This window comes from Pseudocercospora fijiensis (genome assembly GCF_000340215.1).
Source record: "Pseudocercospora fijiensis CIRAD86 unplaced genomic scaffold MYCFIscaffold_4, whole genome shotgun sequence".
In the NCBI taxonomy this organism is placed as follows: Eukaryota; Fungi; Ascomycota; class Dothideomycetes; order Mycosphaerellales; family Mycosphaerellaceae; genus Pseudocercospora; species Pseudocercospora fijiensis.
In genome coordinates this window covers 5,119,435-5,142,796 of record NW_006921535.1, presented here as the reverse complement: position 1 = coordinate 5,142,796, position 23,362 = coordinate 5,119,435, and the positions used below count along the sequence as shown (strand labels likewise).

Below are 23,362 nucleotides of genomic sequence, written 5' to 3'. Positions count from 1 at the left end.
CCATCTCGCTTAATCGTCCTGTACTTTAAAAACGATAAGCCTGCTAGTCTCACAGCATTATTCAACCGAGCTGCATCGATGCGGCTTCGATCAAGTCATCCTTTCTGAGCATGTCCTCGAAATCCATGCGACCTCTAGCATCCCCTTTGAACGCATTGCCATTCATTGGAAATCCGACCGATTTGGAATGTGCAGTCCTGTCCTTGACTGCCGTGTCGCAAACCTTCGAAAGGCTAAAGCTCCGTCGGCCTCCATATCATCTCCGCGGCGGGATGGTCTGGAAGTGGCTCTCGCTGGCCTGCTGTTCCATACAAGTTCTCTCTATACGTTCCACCAGGCACGCAATATCCGTCCCAGAATAGACCTCGCTTCCGCAGTTCTGGAATCAGCAGCTCGATCACATCTTCAAACGTCTGAGGCATAAGCGCGTACGCCTGGAGAAATCAGTCAGTAAGAGAGGGACCATACGCTGAGATCCCCATCAGACTCACGATATTGAACCCATCAACATCTCCATCTCGCACCCAACGCTCCATCTCATCAGCAACCTTCTCCGGCGTCCCAACACAAGTCGCGCCATATCCCCCAACCATGATATGCTCAGCAAGAGTCTTCTTCGTCCACTTCCCCCCATTAACATCCGGAGCAGTCTTCAAAAGCCCTTCGATAGAAGACCGTATCGCATTACTCTCAACATACCTCAACTCCTCATCATCCCCATACGGAGCCATATCAACCCCCGTCCACCCCCCAAACAACGCCAAAGCCCCTTCATAGCTCCCATACTGCATATAATCCCGATACTTCGCCTCAGCCTCCTCCTGCGTCCTCCCCAGCACGGGACAAAACTTCGCCAACACCTTCAGATTCCTCGAATCCCTTCCTCTCCTCTCCGCCTCAGCGCGTATCCCCTTGACCGAATCCACCACACTACCCGGACTGTGCGCCGACACGAAAATCACCTCAGCATGCCGCGCCGCAAATTTCCTCCCCGCGCGACTCGTCCCCGCCTGCATAATCACCGGCGTCCTCTGCGGCGAAGGCGCACAAAAATGCGGTCCGGGAACGTTGAAAAACTTCCCTTCATGACCAATCTCCCGGACAAGTGTCGGATCCGTATACACCCCTGCTTTTTCCCTCTCGAGTTTCACCGCATCACTCCTCCAACTGGAATTCCACAATTTATACACAACTTCCACAAACTCTTCGGCAATTTCATACCTCTCATCGTGACCCTTCTGATCCCCATTCGAAAGATTCCTCGCCGCGGAATCCAAATATCCCGTGACGATGTTCCACCCTACACGTCCGTTTGTCAAGTGATCAACCGTCGACAATCTTCGTGCTAAATGGATAGGGTTGTTCATAACTCGTAGATATCGTGACGCCGAATCCTATCGAAGACGTCACGGCGGCCATGGCGGGGACTATACTCAAAGGTTCGTGTGACAGGCCATTGTGCACCGCTTCTGATTGCGGGGGCCAGATTTCTGGGTCCCCCGTACACGTCGTAGGCACCCAGCACGTCGGCGATGAAGATTCCTTGGAAGTTTCCGCGTTCGAGCAGTTGGGCGAGTGAGGTCCAGTGGGAGAGGGTGTTGAAATTTGAGGATTTGTCGGATGGGTGACGCCAGAGGCCCGGGGATTGGTGGCGGAACACATTTCTACGAAGGCGTTGAGGATGAGATGCTTCTTGGGTTTGGGGGAGGAGGGGTTTGGAAGAAGATGAGTGCTCTCGACAGGCTGCGGGATTGCGGTCGATCGTCCGAGTTCTGTGCTTTGTGCTTGCTTCATGCCAGAATTCGTTGCATGCAATCCGTTCGTTTTTTTCTCGTCATTCTGATCAGATGTTTCTGTTGTTGGAGGCGTGCCAAGCTCTGTCCTTTGGGCTTGTCTGCGATTATTCACTCCATTCATCGAATAATCTGCAGATTGACCGATCTTGCCAGCGGACTCGGCTTTCACCCATTTCCGTCCCAATTCCGTCCATTGGGCTTGCTTCGCTTTACCGCCAACATCTCGTTCGGCGACGGCGAAGGCGACGCTGTTCTGTGCCTGGTGATCAGCATGATGGGAAGTTGGAGTTGTTGGAACGCCGTTCGGGAATGATTGACTAGATTTGTTCCGAAGCTCGTCTTGTTGTGTTTGGTTTACGTCGTTCTGTGCAGCGTCAATGTGGCGATGGATATCTCTTGGCGTGCTGGCTGCGCGTGGTGAGTGAAGTCCGTTTGGGACAGCTTTGCCATTCACGACTACCATCTTCTCTACCCAATGCCTCTGATTGTTACTGAGTCTCGCTTGTCCTGGCTGCGAGAAGACGTTTGGGAAATCATGTTGTCCTTGGCCGATGTAGGATGTCAAGTTCTCGGCAGAAGTTCCGGCCGAAGTGGAAGTGGAGAAGTTGCAGATGGCGTGCTCTTCTTGCTTTCGAACATCATCACAACGCCTACTGGAACGTCGCTCACATGTCACGGATTGTCGGCGAGTGAATAATCAGTCTGGGAGACTTGCAAGTGATGAGGTAGCCGCATTGGTACGCCGTACCGGTTCGCAGCCTCCGAGATGTCCGCCGCCGAATCCGTCACCGAAGATTAGCTACGACTTCTTCCATACAATGCTTTGAGCCATTGAGGTCCTCCTCACGATGCCTTCCCTCGCATACCAACAGTCCGTGCTGGGATCAACGTAGTCGACGACACCATCGAAAACACCAATACTCGGCACAGCTCACCCGTGTCAATCTCAAGCATCCTTGCCGTCTGCAAGTATCCACGAAAATGCGTCAGGACGAATCGCTGTCAAAAGATCTCGAAGCGTCCCGAGCATTGGACGCGGGTCACCACAATACGCATTCGAATCAAGAGCATGGACGTTGAGCTCATCACACATTTTGGCGCTCAAGTTGTCGCCTGAGGTTATACCCAAGATGCAGATGAGTCGGCCTTCGGGATCTGTTTTCAGGGACGAGTGACACAATGCAGAGCGACTGTCATCCACTCCCGACAAGGCGATACATCAAGGGAGGCGAAGCGCTCAGGCTTCAGCTCGTGCTTGCTGCTCTGGCCTACGGTTCTGTAGGGTTGTGCCAGCTCGGAAAGACTCACGTAGTCCTGAAGCAAGTCTGGACTTCATTGAGTCAGCCCTGAAAATACACTGCAAGGATAACGCGATGGGTGATCACCTTGGCGTTCGAATACTCGACAGGTGCGGACTGCATTCTGTGGCGACAGTGGACTTGGCTCGATCGTGTCCTGATTCTTCAATCCAGCTGCCGGTGAGAAATGTCTTGAGTCAGCCCTGGCAAGACCATCTCTTGCCAGTAATTACTTAACCCTCTGCGCTGTGCGTTGTTTAATCTGTGAAAATTGTAGATGCAGCTGTTGTGGTAAACCGTTGATCATCGATAAGCACGGATCTTTGGAAGATGAAGATCAAGTCAGTATCCGAGACGATATGGAAGTGAATAACCTTTCACGGGAAGAAGTCCTCCAGCACAACAACAGGATCAAGTCAAGTTCTTCTGATTCTGGTTGCGGCTTTGATGGAACAGCGTCATCTTCTGTCTACTTCCAGGAAAGAGACTGATCTGGAGACCGCGCTCATAATTGTCTGGTAACCATTTTGCAAGACCAACAGTCCGAATGCTCTGCCTGGCTCCGCAGTCCATCGTATCCTTGAACCTTTCCACAAGGCCATATTCAACTGAAAATACGTCAATGCAGCTTCACTCACATCATTACGACGCTTTACCAAACCTCTACGATTGGGACGTTCCAGGAAGTCGTGAAGCGAACGTATTCCCCTCTTTCGGTTCATCTACAGGCGTAGAGCTAGCGATGTTCCCTGGCCCGAGTTCTCTCTAGATTTCTCGTAAGGTTCAGGGGCCAATTCTGCGGCCTCATTCATCCGGCACCATATTTGCAGTCGAACAAGCGTTATGCTTTATTGCAAGCCAATGGTCTAAATCAATCTTTGTTGTTATTTAGGTTGATCCACGTGGCGAATGAGATGCACATGGTTAGACAAAGAGCCCTCCATGGCCAGACCTGTTCTTTGTCGAGATATGCTTCGACAATAGACCGTACACGATACTTGTAAGTAGACGTACAGTACCTTATACTGGTCACTCCAGTTCTCAGTAGATCCAGCTTCTTTCCAGCTTCTCGTTATTTCTCTACTTGCATTTCGGCTACAGACACTCTTTTTTATATATACACCACACTCGTTACATATACCTATCATGTATACCACAGGGCTGGCCCTTTCCGTTCTGACCCTGCTGACTTCAGCAGTAACTGCAGCTCCACAAGATGCCACCGTCACACACGGTACACTCGAAGCAAGAGGCCCCAACAACTTCAAGATCCACGTCTGGAACAACTGCCCCTTCCAAAAACAAGTCGCCCTGTATCAGATCACCGGAGACTTCAAAATGAAGCAAATGTCCAAGCCCACTAACATTGCCTCCAAGAAATCACTGACGATCCCAGCTCCATTCAAAGCTCTCGGTATGCGCTTAAGCGGTCACGCCGAATGGGGCACCGCTGCGCAATGGAAGCATCAAGCTCTGTTCGAATTCGGGTACTCCGAGTACAAGGGCAGAAGGGGCACGGCGTACAACCTCTCCGTGATGCAAGGCAGCGATAAGGATGTTGGTATTGGCGCATATCCCGTCCCGAATGGCAGAGGCTCAAAGCAATGTCCGAGCAAGACGTGCTTCCCTTGGAATTGTCCTCTTAATCAGGGCTGGACCAATCCTGATCAGGTCAAGAATGGTAGTCCTGCGGACACCGTTTGTTATCATGGCAAGACTGATTTCAAGGTCGTATTCTGCCCCTGATTGAATATCTTGTGTGCTTTGAAAAGCACTTGTCGCCTTTTTCATTCTACTCAGGTTGGCTAGCACAACCGTATCTGATCTTTCAGAGCGAAATCCATCATTCTTGGTGAGTGGCAGGCATATTGAATCAAAATTTCCTGCACATAATCAGTAGTCGTAATCTCATGACTATCTCAATTCACGAGTGTAGCCCTTCCGTTCATTTCCATGTGACCTGCCAGCCTTGCTGTAGTCGGAATCGCTGAGTGACTTCGCCATGATTGGACGCCATGCCATGGCTTCACCGGTCGTGTCTCCGCCTCAGCTGAACAGGCAAGACAGCAAGATACCAACTTGATGTAAACTGTGTTGTATTCAGAAGAGGGCTAATCTACAGGAAGCCCAAAGATGAAGTGCGCAGTTTCAGCCTCAGGCATTATGTACGTGATACCATACACACTACACACTTCAAGTCACCCCCTTATCGCGTATATACAGCCAAACAAGCAAAGCAAACAAAGGGGTATTAGGTGTAGAAACAACTAGACTACTCTTAGGCTATTATAACAAAGCAATTAAACAAACAATAGACAAGTAGTTAAACTAGATAATATATATTCTATCTATTTAGTACTTAGTAGCAGGCTAAGCGGCGCTCTTAATAGCAGCCTTATAGTCTACTAAGTTCAACTGCTTAACAAAGCGACTATGCTTAATCTTAAGCCGGATTTAGGCGCGACTCGGCGACTAAGTCGCTATACTCGCGACTTAGGCACCTACTACTACCCCTTTATATACGCGACGAAAACTGCAGCTATTATAGTCTCCGTATATAATATAGACATCTATATACTACGAGTACGACAACCTATCCGATCGTATTTAAATATGCCCTATATATATATACTCCGAGATTAATATTCTATTAGAGGGATTTCTCGTAGCCTTAGATTGTCGCCTACAATATACTAGGAGTTTTACGCTAGCGTTAAGCGATTAATACAAGAATCCGGCTAGATTAGTAGCACATTCCGATTACTATTACTACTAGAACGCCGAAGGATATAGAGCCGGCTATACGACATAGTACTAGCAGATAGCAAGTACGAGGAGGAGTTTCCGGATATAGTAAAGCATATCCGAACGGTAGAGGGACAAGCGGCATTTAGATGTTTAGTATACAAGATATGCTCTAACTACTACCGACGGATAAAGCGGAAGATAGTATAAGTAATAGCCTACGGAGAAAGCGACTCGAGCGACAGTACTAGTTTAGCGATATCTATAAATGCCTCGCTAGAAAGCGCAGACGGATAGACGGTAGCTCTAACGTACCGCGTGTTAGATAGTACGTAGTATAGCATAGTTACGGTTTAAGAGTATAGTAGGAGGTTGAAACTTATATATCGGTTATATAATAATATAAGCTAGACTATCGCTAGCTAGCGATTAGAGGCTACCCTTTAGTAGGAGTCGATAACATAGACTTTAATCGATTAATTAATATAATAAAGGCAGATTGTACGTTTGTCCCTAGTATCGACACTCTATATTAGATAAGCGACGAATATAGACAAATTCGTATCGACAACGAGCGATAGTAGAGGGCTAGACTATCGGATACTTTAAGGAGAGGCCTGTTACTGCGACTTGCAATTCGAAGGGAAAACAAAGGGCTAATAGACATAGGATAGTACGAACCGATATCTTAAAAAGCAAAGGGTATTACTATACCTAATATACAATCCTACTAGTACGGTAATCGTCCGTAATCTAGTATCTACTCGCGCTATGTAGCATTCTAAGAATAATGCTAATATATACATAATAACTAGATAGACGACAGAAAGCAAACTCTATAAAACAGTACTAAGCTCGCCGGTCGTCGTATTATAAAGAGCTACCGATAATTAGAGTTAGCTAGTATGCTACCGAACTAGCCGGATATTTAATATACTACATTGTAATAGCTATATAAGACATAGTATCTTATAGTAGGCAATAGTCGGTGTTCGTCGGGTAGAGTAGCTATAGTACTATAATAGATAAATGCACGCGATTACTACTCCGTAACTTAGCTGCCGACTCGAATGCGAATTAGGAGCATACTAACTAATATAGCTAGTAGACAATATTTACGCTTTGTTAGCACAGGTAGGGGAAGGCAATAATAGAGAAGCTAATAGGCGACGGCTACTAGTAATAGATCGGGCGATAGTATAGTCGAATTACAAACTAACGTGCCCCTTTTTATAGCATAGACAGGCAAGACTACGTATATAGTCCGCTATATGCCGCGTTTTACATATAACAACATTACTGCTAACTAGGGCATATAACGATAAGCAGCAAGCGATATAAGGATAACGAATATAAGGATAATTTACCGTCCGTTACTAATTCCGATAGTACGAGTAATAAAGACGAAGTCGATATAGGAGGCTAATAGTACGTTAGTAACGATATTAGCGCGAAATTTTTAAAGGTATTATATTGACTTAGATATCTACAGATAGTTAACATTAGTAGCCTATACGTAAGGATAACTAGGGCAACAAACTTAAGAGAAAGCGGAGCTAGGACGATAAAGGACGAGTAAACTACGCGAAGCGGCTAAAACGCGACGCGAGACATAACAAACACTCTAGCAAAACATCTACGAGGAACAAAACGTTCTAGCCTCCCGCGAATTTAAAGTTGTTATACAAAGAGACGCGTCGTAAGCTTATCGTAATTACGCTTACCGGCATACGAGGATGCTCGTCGATGTTTCCTACTATTATAGAACCTAATTAGGTAGAACGTAGAACTAGGGAAGCATATGCTAGTAATTACAGCCGACTAGTAGCTTCTAGTACAATGCAGCCTATAGCCGAAGGCGATAGAGCATTATCGGGCATAATTAAAGGAGTTAGTATATAATCTACCGCGCCGATATAAATGCTAATGTTTATATAGATACGAGAGACCCTACGAAAGGAACGTAGATATATAAATAGCTATATCCGGACATTTCTAGAGCGGAACGCGCTAATCGAGCTGTTAAACGAGAAGTAGCGGATTAAATACGTAGAAGATTAGCTCGTAAACTAGAAGTTCGAATGCCGAGGTAGAAACCTAGTAAGTCTGCTCTTATATAGAATCGACGATCGATTACTAATTATTGCGATATACCGCGCGTTACCTAAGCAACTACATTTATTAATATATAGCCGAAGTATTAAATCGATAGATACGCGTTAGGAAGACACTATATATCCGTCCGTATATCGAGCAAGTAAATGCTTTTATAATATGCTATACTATAACGGTTATAGGTGCGATATTAAAGGGCTAGTCGGCTAAAATCCTAAAGTTTAGGACTACTAGCGTCCCGAGCTAGCCGCAGCTAGAGCATACGACGATAGAACGAGCCTTCTAAGAGCGATAGAGGGAATAGAAAGAAGCAAAGCTAGAAGTATAAGCACTTCGACTAGAGAAAGCGCAGTAGCTCTTCGAGAAATATATAGCGAGGAAGGTAGAAGGACCCGAACTATTAGACTCTAACTTCGTATCTAAGCGAGACGACATAGAGGCACTAGCTTAAATCGGCGTTCTAGCCGACTCTAATAATAACGACAATAACGTTCGGCGTCGAAGTATATTGCCTATTATGCTTTAGATATAACTATTAGCTAATATAGTTAATAGGCTAGCTAACGCTATATAGACAGCCGGATTAGACAAGACTAAATACGAGCTCTAGGCCAAACGATAGTAGTAGAAACACGGATCTACTATTGTTTAGGGATAACGGTAGAATGCCTATACCCGAAGGCAGCTTTTAAGCAACTAATGCTAAAGCGATAGAAGATAACAATACGCTCGATAAGAAGGCGGATAGTAGGTACGTTTTAGGACGAGACAGTCTATACTAAATAGTTACTAACAACCGTAACAGTATTAGATTTAGCGACTAGTCTAATATAATAGTATAAACGTCGTTCGAGGAAATACGTATCCGCATTACTAAAATACTTGCACCTAAGGAGGGTTAATAGTTATAGTAGGCGGATATAACAACGAAGAACAAGTTAGTAGAGAAGGTATTTAGTAAGAAGACTTAGGAGGAGACATTTAGGGAGCGCATATTAAAGGATAAGAAGGCGAAAGGAAACAAAAACTCTATATAGGTATACCGACATCGTATATCTAACGATATAAAGTAGCGTCTATTGCAATCGTAATTTAGTAAACAAACCGGAGCGTAAATGTAGTATAAATCTAGGGCGACTCGGTTACCGACTTAGGCTATCGCTATTTAGATCTTATAGTATAATTAAATAATATCGAGAACATAGATCTTTTAAAGTGTATAAGGTGTTTAGCTATAAGCGTAGTACCGGTCCTTTGCAATGTTTAGCCCTATATAGATAATACGAAGATACTAAGTCGTATCGCGAGTAAGGGCTAACTAGGAGTATACAATAACTAGTACAAAGTAAACACAACAATAATAGCAGTTTAAACGGTAAACGAGTAGTATATAGGATTGCCGGATCGCAAGCTATTTCTAGGTAACATATATAAGTACAATAGAACATGTTTATAGGAATAGGTAGATTTGCTAGTAATATTAGAGGCCGTTAATCCTATCGCGATAGGATCGTAATCGTATCGTAGACGTATAGTAGAGGTTAATCGGGCTAATCGAGCTAATCGAGCTAATCGAGCTAATCCTATTAACCTCGATTAGTACCGATTAGCTCGATTAACGCAAATAGTTTCCGTAACGATCTACGCGAAGGTTTAAGCGTTAGGCGAGCTCCTCGTCTCCTAAATAGTTATTATTAGAATACTTATAGGACTAGAGACTCGATAGACTAGAGAGACTAGATAAACTAGACTAACGACTATAGGAGCGATTAGATACAAGTCTAGCTACAGTAGTCGAAGAAGATTCTACTACAGGTATAGAACGGCTTGCTACGGAAGAATAGAGTATCGTAGATATGCGCGATAGGTCTACTACTACGACCTAGCGAGTAACGCGGCGTATGCGATATAGCAACGACATGTTTATACCTAATTTCGTACCTATAGAACTTTACGAAAAGAATAGAGGTATAGAGGAAGGCCTTTCTACTACGTATAAAGGTTTTTACTATAGGAAATCGTCGTATTATTAGTAAAACGGAAAAAAATATAATCTCTTATATAAATGTTATATATAGAGTACCTAAAACCCGATAGAACTAGCCTAGACGAGAATAGCGATTCCTGTATTCTCTACGCTAATTAGTAGATAGGATTCCTTAGCTCTATAGAGTTTTTATCTAATCCCGTAGCAGCTTAGATATAGTACGTAAAGTAGACTATCGTCTACTATAAAAGTAAAATTAGGAACTCTATACCTTAGGAACTACTATTAGAATACTAGAAAATACTAGAATCACCTAATTCTCGTCTAGTCTCGAGATAGGCTAGACCTAGAAGGTAGCTCGAAGGGTAGCAAAGGAACGGAACCTAGTACTAAGGGTACTATAGCTTTCGAGAAGCTAGTAATAGCCTATCGATAGGTTAATCTTTATCGATAAGACAGCCTATAATAGATACCTTTTAACGGCAGATTAGGCCTTCGAGGGCGCTTAACTACGCCCTATACTTAATACTTAATATAGTATAGCGCTCTTGCCTTAGGCTCTTACTAAGTTATTAAATCTTCGTGTTTGTCTATACGTTGCGCGAGCGCGTATTCCTATAGAATCTCGTATTCTCGTCGCGATATATCGTCGTTGTTATAGCGCCTAAGCTCTTCGAAGACAATATAATAGTCGCTAGACTCGTATTAGCTATATATAAAGAATGCGGCTTCCTAGATCGCGCTAGGCTTAAACTACTACCTATACTATTTAGACCCTTTATATAGACGCTAGACGCATAGCTAGATAAGTAGGTAGAGTAATATATAAGGTGTATATATCGCTAGTAAGGTTGATATAGAGGTTTAAGTTATTAAAGCGAGGTTAGCGCCTTTACATTACCGCCCTTAGCAACACCCGCTATACTTAATACTAAGTATAGTACTAATCTAATATATAGGTTTACGAAGGCGGAAATACGCTAGTTAGTAATAGTATTAGATATAGAGGGTTGCGAATAGCGGAATAGTAATAAACCTAACCTAGAGCTCGCTCTTAGCCTTATTTTATAGCAAATGTCGTTCCCTTCTCGCTAGTTCGATACTTCTACTAAATTTAGCAAATGCGAGAGTTACTATAGTCTTATATTTAACGACCTCGTTCTATAGATATATTAGCAATTTGCTAGCATTATTGCCTAGTATCTACGACTTAATAGCTACTAGAGACTAAAGATGTTCGCTCTTACTACTTAGAAACGTAGTACTCGAGGGTTTATATAGGGATTTATCGACGGGCATTTCTAAGGCTTCTATAGACCGAAGGAGAAGCAAAGGAGATATTATAGTAGATACTATAGCAAACACAGGTATAAATTCTAGGCAATAGTTACTCTAGACGGTCTAATATTATTACTTGTTAGACTATTTAATAGACGAGACAACGACTAGCGAATGTAGCAACTATTAGGTATTAAGAGGCGTCTCTAACGGATTATAAGAGGCAGGCGTGTTCTATATCTCTATAGCGACCTAGCATACTATAGCAACTTCGGAATAATAGCTCCTTAGAAGTATTATCTTAGACGGTTACACCTAACGCCTTAGTAACAAGCATTTAATAAGAAGTTGTCTAGTATCTAGATAGAGGTTAAGCACTTGTTTAGCTATACTACGAAGTATTAGTCTTATAATGTGTTCTTAAAGCAATTAAGGATAAGACAATAACTAGTTAGAGCCTATTTTATAGTAGTAGTACTACTAACTAACTGCTATATCTGCCTACGTAGATATAATCAAACAAGTAAGCAATTTAGCCTTGTTCCTCCGGATTTGTAGGACTACCTCTAGCGACTCTATCTAGACCTCTCGGACGATAAGAGCGAGAGCTTAGAAGGCTGAAATTTAGTAGTTTCTAAATTATTTAAGCTCGTTGCACTATTGCCGAAGGGGCCCGAGATCTTACGAGAGAGTATTGTAGTACTAGAATAAGATTAATTTACCTATACTACTAACTCCCCTAAATAATACTATTACATGCTCGTTACATACAAACAAATTATACAAGGTTGTTTACCTAATTAGTAGCTATAATAGCATGTAAAAAGTATTTAATTTAAGCAATATTTAGTATTATAATAGGCGCCGTCGCTATGTCTTAAATCTCGCTCGAAGCAACTAGCTCGCTTAACCGAAGAACTCTATTTGCAGGTCTAGAAACTTAGAAGACATCCTTATATTACTTAACTCTCTAGCTTAGAGCGGCGTCGGTATGCCTAGCAATTAAGCTAGATTAATTTATATGCCTTGCCCTAATAAAAACGTCTTTAGGAGGCTATTCGTCTTATCGCTAGTACTTCGGATAGAGGTTATAGTAGTAGTTAGTAACCTAACATCGTTTCTAATACTAGTAACGTCTACCCTAACTTCTTTCTTAAATGCCTCTAGGTTATCCTTAATAGCTAATATATCTTCTTCTATTTCCTACCTTCTACGCTTACTTGCACGGTCTTTATAGCTATTATTGTTGCTATTATCTTCTCTTTCTATGTCCCTCTTTAGCTTAACAGCTAGTACTATAAACAACTCCCCTGCCTGCGATCTTGTATCGTATTCCTACTACTATATATTATTATTTAAAGCTCCGCCGCAATGTTTACCTTAAGCACGCTTAGATTAAATAGAAGACTCTCGTTGTCTACGTATACGAGAAGGCGTAGCGGATCTACGAGAAGAGGGTATTGCTAGCGTTGCTAGAGCGGCAGGTGCGGGTTTAGAAGACATACTTCTTCTAACACTTCTACTTCTATTACTTCTAACTTCTACTAATAGCCTAACATTATTATTACGCAATAGTAGCGGTATAGACTCGAGGTTAGCGATACGGCGGCGCTTACGCTCTATCTCCTTATTAACTACTAGCGGCGGCTCTTTGTATCTAGGCGCGTCTTTATTATTATTTCTACCCTTACTCGTTATACTATTACTAACAACCTTAACTTTATTATTCCTAGCATCTTGCGGCAGCCCTTTATCCTTACTTATTACTAGACTATCTAGCATCTCTTGCTCCTTAATAAAGCGCTAATCGGCCTTAGGCGTGTCTTGCTTCTTAGACTACAAACTAGGTATATTATGCTTATCTTAATAGCTCGTAGTAGCGTCTAATTCTTTGTAGCGCTAAGTAATAATAGCGGCTTCCTTTAACAAGTAGTAAGCCTCTCGAATATTATACTACGTCCTTATTTCCGCTTATATAGAGCCTAGCTCGTCTTCTTCCTTACTAGTACTATTACTATGTTCTTTAACTACGAATTTAGGGAACTACTTAGTCTCGAGAGCCTTTATTAACCTATCGAGCGACATATACTACACGCTAGTATTAATAAAGAATTCCGCTATTACGAGGTCCTACTATCTAGTAGTGCTATACGATAACTTATAGTTGTACGCTATCCTTATTAAAGCAATCTTATTCTTCTTATTTTGTCTACGCTGTTTCTTAGCCGCTACTCGATCGATCGCTACTTCTAAGATATCGACATTTCTACCTATGTCGAATGTCTAAGTACGTAGCAATTCTCGTACTACTTTGTTCCTTCGATCCGTGCAATTCGTACGCCTAATGCTGCCCTTATTCGACTCTAGAATAGACTTAGTCTCCGGCGCTCGAGAGGGCTAAAACGATAGCTCTTATTGCGAGAAGTTAGGTGTTTAAGAAGCTATAGAAATAGCATAGAAATAAGGCACTTCTACGCGTACGGAAGACGCGATTAGGCTTTAGATAAGGTTAGAATAGTAGTCTTATTTAGCAACGCTATACCCTATATATCGACACGCAATAGTTGTAGCGTAGTCGTTACGTATAGCGACCGCGCTATAATAGATAATAGACTAAGCTTAGACTAAGACACTTAACACGTTAGAAGTAGTTAGCAGATTGCCTATAATAGTCGTAGTTAACTACCCTCGAAGCCCTTAACCGCTAGCAAAAGGTAAGGTATAAGTATATTAACCTATATAAGGGTATAGATTACGCCGCTATAGTAGCATAGTTTACTACGGCGCCTATCTACTTCTAGGTTTAATAACAAGGCATATATTAGTCCGATTAGAAGCCTTGTTGTCGCCTTATTATTACATAGTATAGGCCTACAAATAAGGAGTTGTTTGCTAAGCATAACGAGGGTATGCTATGCCTTATCTAGAGCCTATTTCTAGCCTAATATTATCGACCTAATCTACCTCTTCCTACGCGTTACGTGTCGCTATACCTTACTATCGCTAATTCTACGCTCTTTATTATATGTAAGCCTACGTACGCTAAACACCTGCCTGCTAAAGATATTAAGTCGTTGCTTACTAAATTAGAGGTTAAACGCTCGGTACGTGTATATATCGCTTGTAAGGTTAATATAGTACTAAATGTTGTAGTTTAAGAGCCTATTTCTACTAGAAATGTATAACCGAAGGCGCCTATTCTTCTACCCTTCTAGTAGTAAGGGTGTGCGAATAGAGGGCTTCGAATACGACGAATATCGCTATTTCGTATCGAATGTATAGTATTGCAAGAGCCGACTAAAGAAGCTATCTATTAACTTAGAAGGGCGCTTTTATCGACAACTCGGCCTCGAATATCGTGTCTATAAGCGCTATATAGACTATAACCGCGCAGATCGCGTTTCTAAGGGTATTATTATTAGTAAGCAACGTAGGAAGGCGCGGTAGAAGCGTGTCGCGCACATACTACTAGAATACGACTATATAGCGAAATTAGTAATTATTAAGGTCTACGAGAAGCGACCTAATATCGAATTAGGCGAGTATCTCGACAATTGCGTACTAGCGGCTCTACCTACAAATATAATAGTTGTAAGGCTAGTTTACGTACTTCTAAAGCCGCTTAGTTAGTATTACTTATATAGTCTCGAGTTCATCGATAGTTTAAAGGTTAATAATAGCGTAAAGGCTATATAGAAGGATCTAATTAAGTCTCGAGCTAGTAAGTAAGTTCTTAGCACTTTATACGCTTAGTAATACTAACTAATTTCTAGCAACTATCGCTTAGTTAGTTAATGAAATAAGAAGGCCTAAGTAGCGCTAAATTTAGCATAATACTAGAGCTATTAATATTACTCGAGACCGTGTTAGTAGCGAGCCCTTAAACGACTAAGTAATAAGCAAAGAGAGGGTGCTAGATTAGTAGTTAGTAAGCAACTAAAGCAGGCGTACGAGTACTTAAAGGCTAAATTTAGTAGTAGAAGAGGTTGTATCGATATAATTAAGTCTCGTAGAAGCGATAGAAAGCTACATAGAGGCCTTGTTTAGGTAGCGGACTAGCAACTTCGAGCCCTTCGCAACTATAGTTCTTTGTTCTTACTAGACTTAACCTATTATACAAACAAGCTTAAATAGCTATTATCGACAATCTAAGTACGTAATAATTACCTCGAGTAGTTACTAGCGGCTTATTTCCTTATAGATTGCGAATAGGCATACCTAATTAAAACAGCTATCTCTAGGCTTCGAGAAATAATAGCTAAATTCGACTAGTATTGCAAGGTTAGCGAATACGATAGTTATAGGAAGTACTATTACTTTAATAATAGCATGTCTTCTAAAGCTAAAGATCAAGATTGTTTGAACTAGACTAAGTAGTTAGAATAGATACCCCTATAGTTAATTACTAACAACTTAGCGAGTAAGTAACTAGGGGTTGTTTAAGCTCTATCTAACTATAGCATCGTTTAACGCCTCTACTAACGACACCTCGTTAAGACTCTCGAGAAGTACTTTAAGCGCTATCTAGTTACCTTTAAGGCAATAAACAAAGCACTATTTATTACTAGAGACTAAGAAGAATACTAGCACTTTGTTACTATAGCAGAGGCTAACCTAAAGAGCTACAACACTATCTATTCGAGCGACAAATTAGCCTATTTGTAGACTAACTAGAAGGCTTCTAAGAGCGATCGATAGGCGACTTAGGTACGGCTTAGAGACCCGCTTTTAATAGTAGTTCGTACAACTAACCTACTAGAGGGCTATTATGTATACCTAAAGCGCCGAGACAAGCGTTAGATACGTAAATAGAGCTTGCGAGGTACATATTCGTCCCCTTCTTATAGTACTAGCGGAATTTTATATAAAAGCCGTTCTCCCTATATTTCTTAGAATAGCTAAAATTTTTGGTTACGGCTACGCTTAGTAATCTTCTTACTCTTCTATAACTTCTTATCTTCTTTATATAATAACAACTAACTATTATAGGTATAGTACTATACCTAGTTTAGCTTAATAACTATATCCGCGAGCGCGTCTATTAAAATAGCGTAGTTAATAAGAATAGGTAGCTTCTAATATAGCGAGAAGAATAGACTCTAGCTTTCTAATAATTACCTCTCTTAGTATAGAAGAAGATAGTAGATAAGCTTATATAGTACTATAATAATATTAACAACTATAAGCCTGCCTAGTAGATAGCTCTACTAGCTCCGTACGACGATATATATACTTAGTACTTCTACTACTTCTAGTATAGCTATTACCTGCCTTATAAGCATATCTAGCGCTTTTACAAGTAAGGGAATAGTCGCCTTACTCTATACTATTGCAGGCTCTATATTAGTCGCTTTTAAGGACTAAATAGTAACCTCGTCTACCCTAAATAGCATAATACTAAGCTTATTATTAAAGATAATTAGTTAGTATAGGTTGTTAATATTTACAAGGCTCTAGGAGTGTCTTAGAAGCGCTAAGTAAAGGACTACTTCTATTCTATATAAGAGGTAGTTATATAGTCCTTCTTCTACTTCTATAACTCGTAGTATTCTAGCCTTACTAATACTTAGTAATATAAGGCCCTTCTATAGTAGGTTACTAACTATATAACTAGTAACTAGACTACTATAAAGGCCGACATATAATAGTAGCTTAATAATAGTACTAAGTAGGCTAAATTAATACCTTGTTATAAAGCTAAGTAGCGATAGGTCGACGATAAGCTATTACGATAACCTATCTTCTATGTAGCTCTATTACTAACTCTACTCTTATTAGCTACCTCTATAACTAACTTAGAGCTATTAATAACCCTACTATATAGGCCTCGCATTATTATTAATAGCTATGCCTTAATAGTCTATAGTCTACCTAATAGCAACGGTATTATTACTATCGATAGTAATAAAGACGTACTATATAAGAGTAATAGTAAGGACCTATTTAAAGGTCTATCTAACTTAGTACTATTTCTTTACTTAACTCTAAGGCTAACTAAGTTAAGTCGATTACTACTATCTTTGTTAAATAACGCTAGTAAAAGTATCTAATATAATAATAATAAGGTATTAAGGTATTTAGCTTAAAATTTATTACTATTACTATTATATACTAGACTCTTATTATTGCCTCTACTATTATATACTAATAAGGATACTTTACTCGATAATAGCTATTAGGTAGCTCTTATAAGCCTTATTGTTATTAGAAGCCTTTACTTAATAATATAGTATTGCTTTCGAAACGCGCTTATAGAAGATTATATATAGATGTACTACATTTACTACTAGGCACGGATTAATCCTCTTGTAAGCTGTCTCCTATACTAAGAATGCTACTAAAACGACGTATTTAAGAGGACACTATAGCTTCTAAGCGAGTGTAGTAGTATGCCTAAGTGTAGGCGTAGACTTAGTCGTTTTTAAGCGAATACGGCTGTTCGGAACGTTAGAAATCGGAGGTAATTAGGTTATATAGGGGCAGGCGTCTAAAGTCCCGTAAGAGTATCCGAGCGCCTAACCTACTAAGAATAGCCTTTCTAGACCTTGCAGAGCGGCGGTCGGTATAGATTGTATACGCTTCCGCTCCGGCGCGTCGAGGCGCGCCTATTTGTTTAGGTTCTTGTTTTCTATACCCCTACTACCCCTACTAACCTCGCTGTCGCTCTGCTCCGCCCTTTATAACGAGCAGATTCTATCTCTTCTAATAGCGCCTTATTAATTAAATTATGCCTTTAATCTCTTCTAATACTATATTAATTAGTAACCTCGTCGGCGATAGTAGAAGTAGTAGTATGCTTGCCTCGGAGGCTTAGGGCGACTTCGCGTTAGAATACTACGATATAGGTGCAAATTACGCCCGGCGGTAGCGGCTTAGAATCGCTAACTTCTCGACAGAACGGCCGGCGGAGGACGAATTAGTCTATTCTAGTAAAGATAACGCGTTAGACGCGTCCGAGTCCTCCGATTATCGTCGCTCTCGAAAGTCTCGAGTTCTCGTCGAGCTAAGCGATAAATACGCGTAGTTGCTATACGTCGATAACCTCCGCGAGTAGCGAGAACGACTAATCCTTCTAGGCTTCGATAACTATATTAAAGTATTAGCAAAACAGTAGTACGCGCTTTAGCTATATATTAACAATATATAGGTAAAGGACCGTAACTATATTAAGAAGAGCGGCCTAGAAACGACGCGTTATATATACCGCTTCCGCAAACAACCGTACTAGAAGAGTAATAAGACGAAGGGCCGCGGCGTAAAGAGGGATGCTAAGAAGATAGAGCGCGCTTAGTATTGCACTATAACGATAAAGGTTATCGCTGTTTATAGTCCGAGTAATATCGCGCTAGACGAGGATAGTAACGAGGATAGTAAAGGACTCGGTAGTAGCGGTAGTTAGGAGATTGTCGCATATCGGATATAGCGTATAAATTACGACGACTATAGCGATTACTACTAACTAGATAACTTCGACGTGTTCCGTCGATACGGCGCTCTCTTAACTACCGCCGGTCGGCAGGTGTATTAAGGCTATATACCGAGTGCTATATAGAAGGCGCTAAAGGCGGAGTACGACCTAGTCGCGTATAAGCTATTTAATGCCGCCGGAGGTCGATAGATATAGAAATACGATATCTGTAACTTAGGTCGCGCCTTCCGGAAGGCATATAGGAACGGCAAACTTAGCGGCGCGTCGCTAGTATAGCAACAGCAGAAGGAAGACTTATTTAAGTAGTATCGAGAAGGTAAGTGTATTATTTCTTATTGCTATCTAAAGTTAAAGAAAGCGTAGCAGGCCGACGCTTCCCGCCGATCCGGACTCCGATTAACTAATTAATCGATACGGAGCTCGTCTAACTTAGCCTCTATACCGAGGAAGATATTAGACTCGATTGCCTACGAATAAAAGCCCGGAAAGCTAGAAGTTTAAAGAATCTCGAAATTTTAAAGTTCTTCGCTTAAAGCGGAAGCGCCGTAGAGCCTTAGCTTCGAGCTAATTAAGAATTTTAGAAGCTACGGCAACACCTCGGTCCGGCTTTTTAGCGTATCTTAGTAGGCCGAACCCTAAACTTCAGATTCGACGCGCTTCCTTTGTTTTGATTTTTAGTTTTCTATTATAATAATTACTAACATACTAGTACTAGTATAGAAGGGCTCTTTTGCGACAATATATTAGCAGTACGCGAGACTAACGGTAAAACAACCTGTAGTGTTGTTTAGGCGACTAAAACTAGTATAGAACTGCTAAAATCCTATACTACAATCGCATTTATAGACGCGACGTATAAGACTAATTATCTTAGTTAGTACCTTTATACTATTATAGTAAAGGACAAATACGGCATTTCGCGTACTATTGCGTATATACTAACTCCTACTAATAATAGCGATATTGTATCGACCTTCTTATATAAGATAAGCGCGTAGACAGACGGAATTTAGGTACCTAAATTTATATTAATAGACGACTCGGCGGCAGAGCGACGCGTAGTCCGCATAGCATTTAGCAACCGTATAATACACCTTCTTTGCTATATCTACGTTTAACGTACGGTCGCTCGTCGTTTTAGCAGCAAGACCTATAGCGAGATACGTCGACACCTTCGAGCTACTATTATTTATCGCCGCTCCCTCGAAGGCGCGAAACAGTCCCTCTCCGCCGCTATCGACAGTTTGCCTATAAACGCAGATTACGCGTTAAATAAGAACTATCTAGAGCAAGAGATAGGCAAAGATATCCGCCTTTAGGCCTTCTACTTTCGCTATAGCGGCGTACTAATAATCGTATAATAAAACACGACTATAAATATAAATAAAAGCTTCTACGCGTACCTTAAAATAGATAGTAATAAGGCGCCGATAGTAGCGGACTTTATACTTAAAGGCGTAGCGATTTACGTTCTTCGCGAGATAACGATTAAGAATATCCGATCGGACGTTGTAGCGTACCGCTAGGGCGCGAATATATATCCTCTCGCTCGTAGCGACGACGACGAGCTTCGAATATACCTTCTACGCCTTCCGTAGCCTATTTAACGTAAGGTTAGCGCCGAAATTAGTCGAGCGCTAGACAAGGAGGCATTCTAAGACCCAAAGCCGCTTAGTAAGGACCGCGCCTTCCTTACTTACGACTATAAATTCTTCCGCCGCTATCGTATACTATACGCTTGCCTCTAGCACTATTATATTACTCTTCTTCGCACTGTTATTAAAGATACGCACTAGTAGTACTAGATTAGTATATTTAAAGGCCGCGTACTCGAGGTCTACGAGACAGAAGACGCGCCTTACTAACAAGGTGCGGACACTATAATAGCGGTACCTTACGCGCCTACCTATCGACTTAATATACGCGAGACGCTTACTAAGGCGTACGAGTTAATCTTTAAGCTTAAGCGTATATACGACGAAGAAGGCCTCGAAAAAGACGACGAGAAGCGTACGTAGGTAATCTCGAAGATACTATTAATCTTCTATAAGTCCGGCAACGATATTAGGCGCGAGTTTACGCAGTTAGTGCTAACTCACTTTAAGAACAGCTACCCTTCTACTAATGTAACGCTATTATAGCCGCCGAAGCTATTATAACTGCTATTTCTAAGTAACGTGCTATCGCGTTATTATAATACCTCGAAGGCGCCGCCGCTAGACGCGATAGCGAGCAAGAAGCGGAAGGGCAAGAGCGTAGATACTACGAGTAAGAAGAAGCCGCCGCCGAAGCGGTCGAAGATATAGGTAGAGAAATAGGTAGAACAAAGATATATACCCGAACGAACACTAGTGGCGCTAGCTTAGCTAAATTTTGGTAAAGAAGCGCCGTTAGCAGTTCTAGGCGGTATCGACGCGTTCTCGTCGCGCTTTCCTTTAAATTCCGCTGTCGCGTAGGTCGCGTAGGTCGCGCAGGTCGCGGAGGTAACTAATAGCTTTAATATGCCTCTACCGATACTACCGGCACTAAATAGGTAGCAATACGCGCCTCCGAGCGCGATATAGGTCTATAGTAGCATACCTTATATACCGCCGCCCTCTAATATATATTAACGCTATTAAAATAGCTATAATCGCTAACTATACCTCGAATTTTGCTATACCGCTGTTTTGCTAACAAACTTTAGCTTTATTTTTAGTAACATTATTAGTATCTATTAGTAGAGATGCGGGGGTCGTTAAAATCTATTAAAACAGTACGAAATCTATTAAATTGCGACCGTACGACCTCTTATTCGCGATGTTTAGTATACTAGCGGAAATCGTACTACTACTACTACTACTACTACTACTATCCTAGTACCGTCGACCTAGTAACAGCGACGCGCGCCGACGACGAGATTACGTTTTCTATAGTTACGTATACTACGGAGCGGACTTCTAGATCTTACCGAGTCCGCTACGGTAGGCTAAGGCTATTCTTAGTAGAATCTACGCACTAACGCTCTTACGGGACTTTAAATAGGCTCGCATAACGATCTCTGTATTTGTTATCGTTAGCGTATTATTCTATAGGATTACATTGCCGAAGTTTCCGTAGCGTACTACCTCGTTACTTCCCCGAGCCCTAGCTAGCAGCCCGAGCCCTAGTAGATATAGACCTAGCACTAATGTAGAATCGCCCCTATATTAATATATCGTTAAATACGTACTGTTTCTACTAAATACACGATGTTCCCGTTCTTAGTTAGTATTATTAATAGTCGCGCCCGGGTACGCGACTGCCTCTATTACTAAATATCGTATTCTCGAGATTTCTTAACCTATACAGTCTTCTACGCTCTTCCTAGATAAAATAGCGCAATCACCTTCTTACGAGGCTTATATCGACGACTTTCTAGCTCTAGATAATAATATTATCGCCGCTACTAGCGCCGCGGAGGTAGTAGATAGTATAGTAGCGGTAGCAGAAGAGGTAGATATTATATCGTAGGAAGAAGTCGAATTTGTCTTGGAGACGCGTATTCGAGGTCGCTCGCGCTTACTATCGCTGCCGCGAGAGCGTATATCGTTGCCTAAGTATAGGTTAGTATCGCCGCGACCTTAGAAGTACGAGTTTGTCGTTAAACCGCCGCCCTTACCGCCCTTACTGCCGCGAGGTCTAATGCCGCGTTAATCGACGTTTCCTTCGAAACGCGCCTTCGAACGGTATATCTAGGAGTTTAGTATATCGAAGGGGTACGAGTTTTCGGAGTAGAAGCTAAAGAAGAACAAGAACAGCCTTAAATACCGCTATCTATATGTCTATAGCTGCTTTAGTTTGCCTAATAAGCGTACCTAGACTACGACGAATAAGGCTCGGAAGAAGACTAAGAAGATAGACTACAAGTTCTACTTCTATACTATCGCTATTCGCCCTTTTAAACTAGAGGGTAAGTAGGAGATTCGCTATTCGAGTAAAGAACAATACTGCTATTATAACTATAACAAGGACGATACTATAGCACTTGCTACGATCCGGAAGCGCTTAAGAACGGCTGAATTCCTCGAGCAATTAGAACGGCTTTAGTAAGCTCGTATACTAACGTCGAAGATAATAGCCTATTTTCGAGGCTATAGTGTAGTTCTAAAACCTTATAATGTATACAATATCTCCTAGAATAGGACTATTAATAAGCGGCGAGTCTATAACTAGGCTTAGCGTATAATTAACTTGCTAGACAAAGAGCGTATATTCTACGACATTCGTACGGATAAGGAGGGCTTAATTAAGGCAATAGTAGCTCTTTATCTAACCTCTCTCGTAGTATTTAAATAGACGCCTTATTAGCTAATTATCGACACTACGTATTCGACTAATCTATATAACCTCGAGTTACTAGATATAGTAGCCGCTAGACCTATAAACGACACGATTAAGCTTAGTATTAGCCTTGTCCGTCCGAAGCCCGATAAAGCTAACTTTATCTAATTGTTGCTATTAGTGCGGAAGGGCCTTAAACAAGCCGGCTATACTATGCCTATTGTTATAGGTACTAATCGTAAAGAGGCATTAATGCTAGCTATTAACGAGGTGTTTCCGGAAGCAACTAATATTGTCTACGAGTAGCATTTAAACTAAGATATACTTACTCGAGTAAGGAAGGAACGAGGCGACTTTATACAGATTAAGGCTAACGGCTACTAGATAGACAGTCTATTAACTACTAAATTTA

General features: G+C 41.6%; 3 protein-coding genes across 3 annotated transcripts; 1 reads left to right on the top strand and 2 right to left on the bottom strand.

The window, feature by feature from the left end:
* Positions 1–76: 76 nt before the first annotated feature.
* MYCFIDRAFT_203677 (uncharacterized protein) lies at positions 77–2,069 on the bottom strand (the record flags this gene model as incomplete). The annotated part of the gene is made up of 4 exons (XM_007928556.1): positions 77–434; positions 492–1,345; positions 1,429–1,664; positions 1,966–2,069. 4 exons carry the CDS (start codon positions 2,067–2,069, stop codon positions 234–236), a joined length of 1,395 nt encoding a protein of 464 aa, XP_007926747.1. The 3' UTR covers positions 77–233.
* Positions 2,070–2,562: 493 nt separating this feature from the next.
* On the top strand, positions 2,563–4,840 carry MYCFIDRAFT_174986 (uncharacterized protein; the record flags this gene model as incomplete). Its single annotated transcript, XM_007928555.1, has 18 exons — positions 2,563–2,580; positions 2,625–2,797; positions 2,824–2,936; positions 2,962–3,069; positions 3,099–3,204; positions 3,231–3,246; positions 3,280–3,342; positions 3,372–3,382; positions 3,409–3,459; positions 3,493–3,607; positions 3,637–3,661; positions 3,692–3,794; positions 3,823–3,852; positions 3,882–3,923; positions 3,953–3,958; positions 3,987–3,996; positions 4,023–4,104; positions 4,140–4,840. The coding sequence occupies 18 exons, from the start codon at positions 2,563–2,565 to the stop codon at positions 4,838–4,840; spliced, it is 1,773 nt and encodes a 590-aa protein (XP_007926746.1).
* Positions 4,841–4,899: 59 nt separating this feature from the next.
* Positions 4,900–9,875, bottom strand: MYCFIDRAFT_174985 (uncharacterized protein; the record flags this gene model as incomplete). The annotated part of the gene is made up of 5 exons (XM_007928554.1): positions 4,900–5,008; positions 5,055–5,139; positions 5,174–5,183; positions 5,215–5,278; positions 9,871–9,875. The coding sequence occupies 5 exons, from the start codon at positions 9,873–9,875 to the stop codon at positions 4,900–4,902; spliced, it is 273 nt and encodes a 90-aa protein (XP_007926745.1).
* Positions 9,876–23,362: the final 13,487 nt, after the last annotated feature.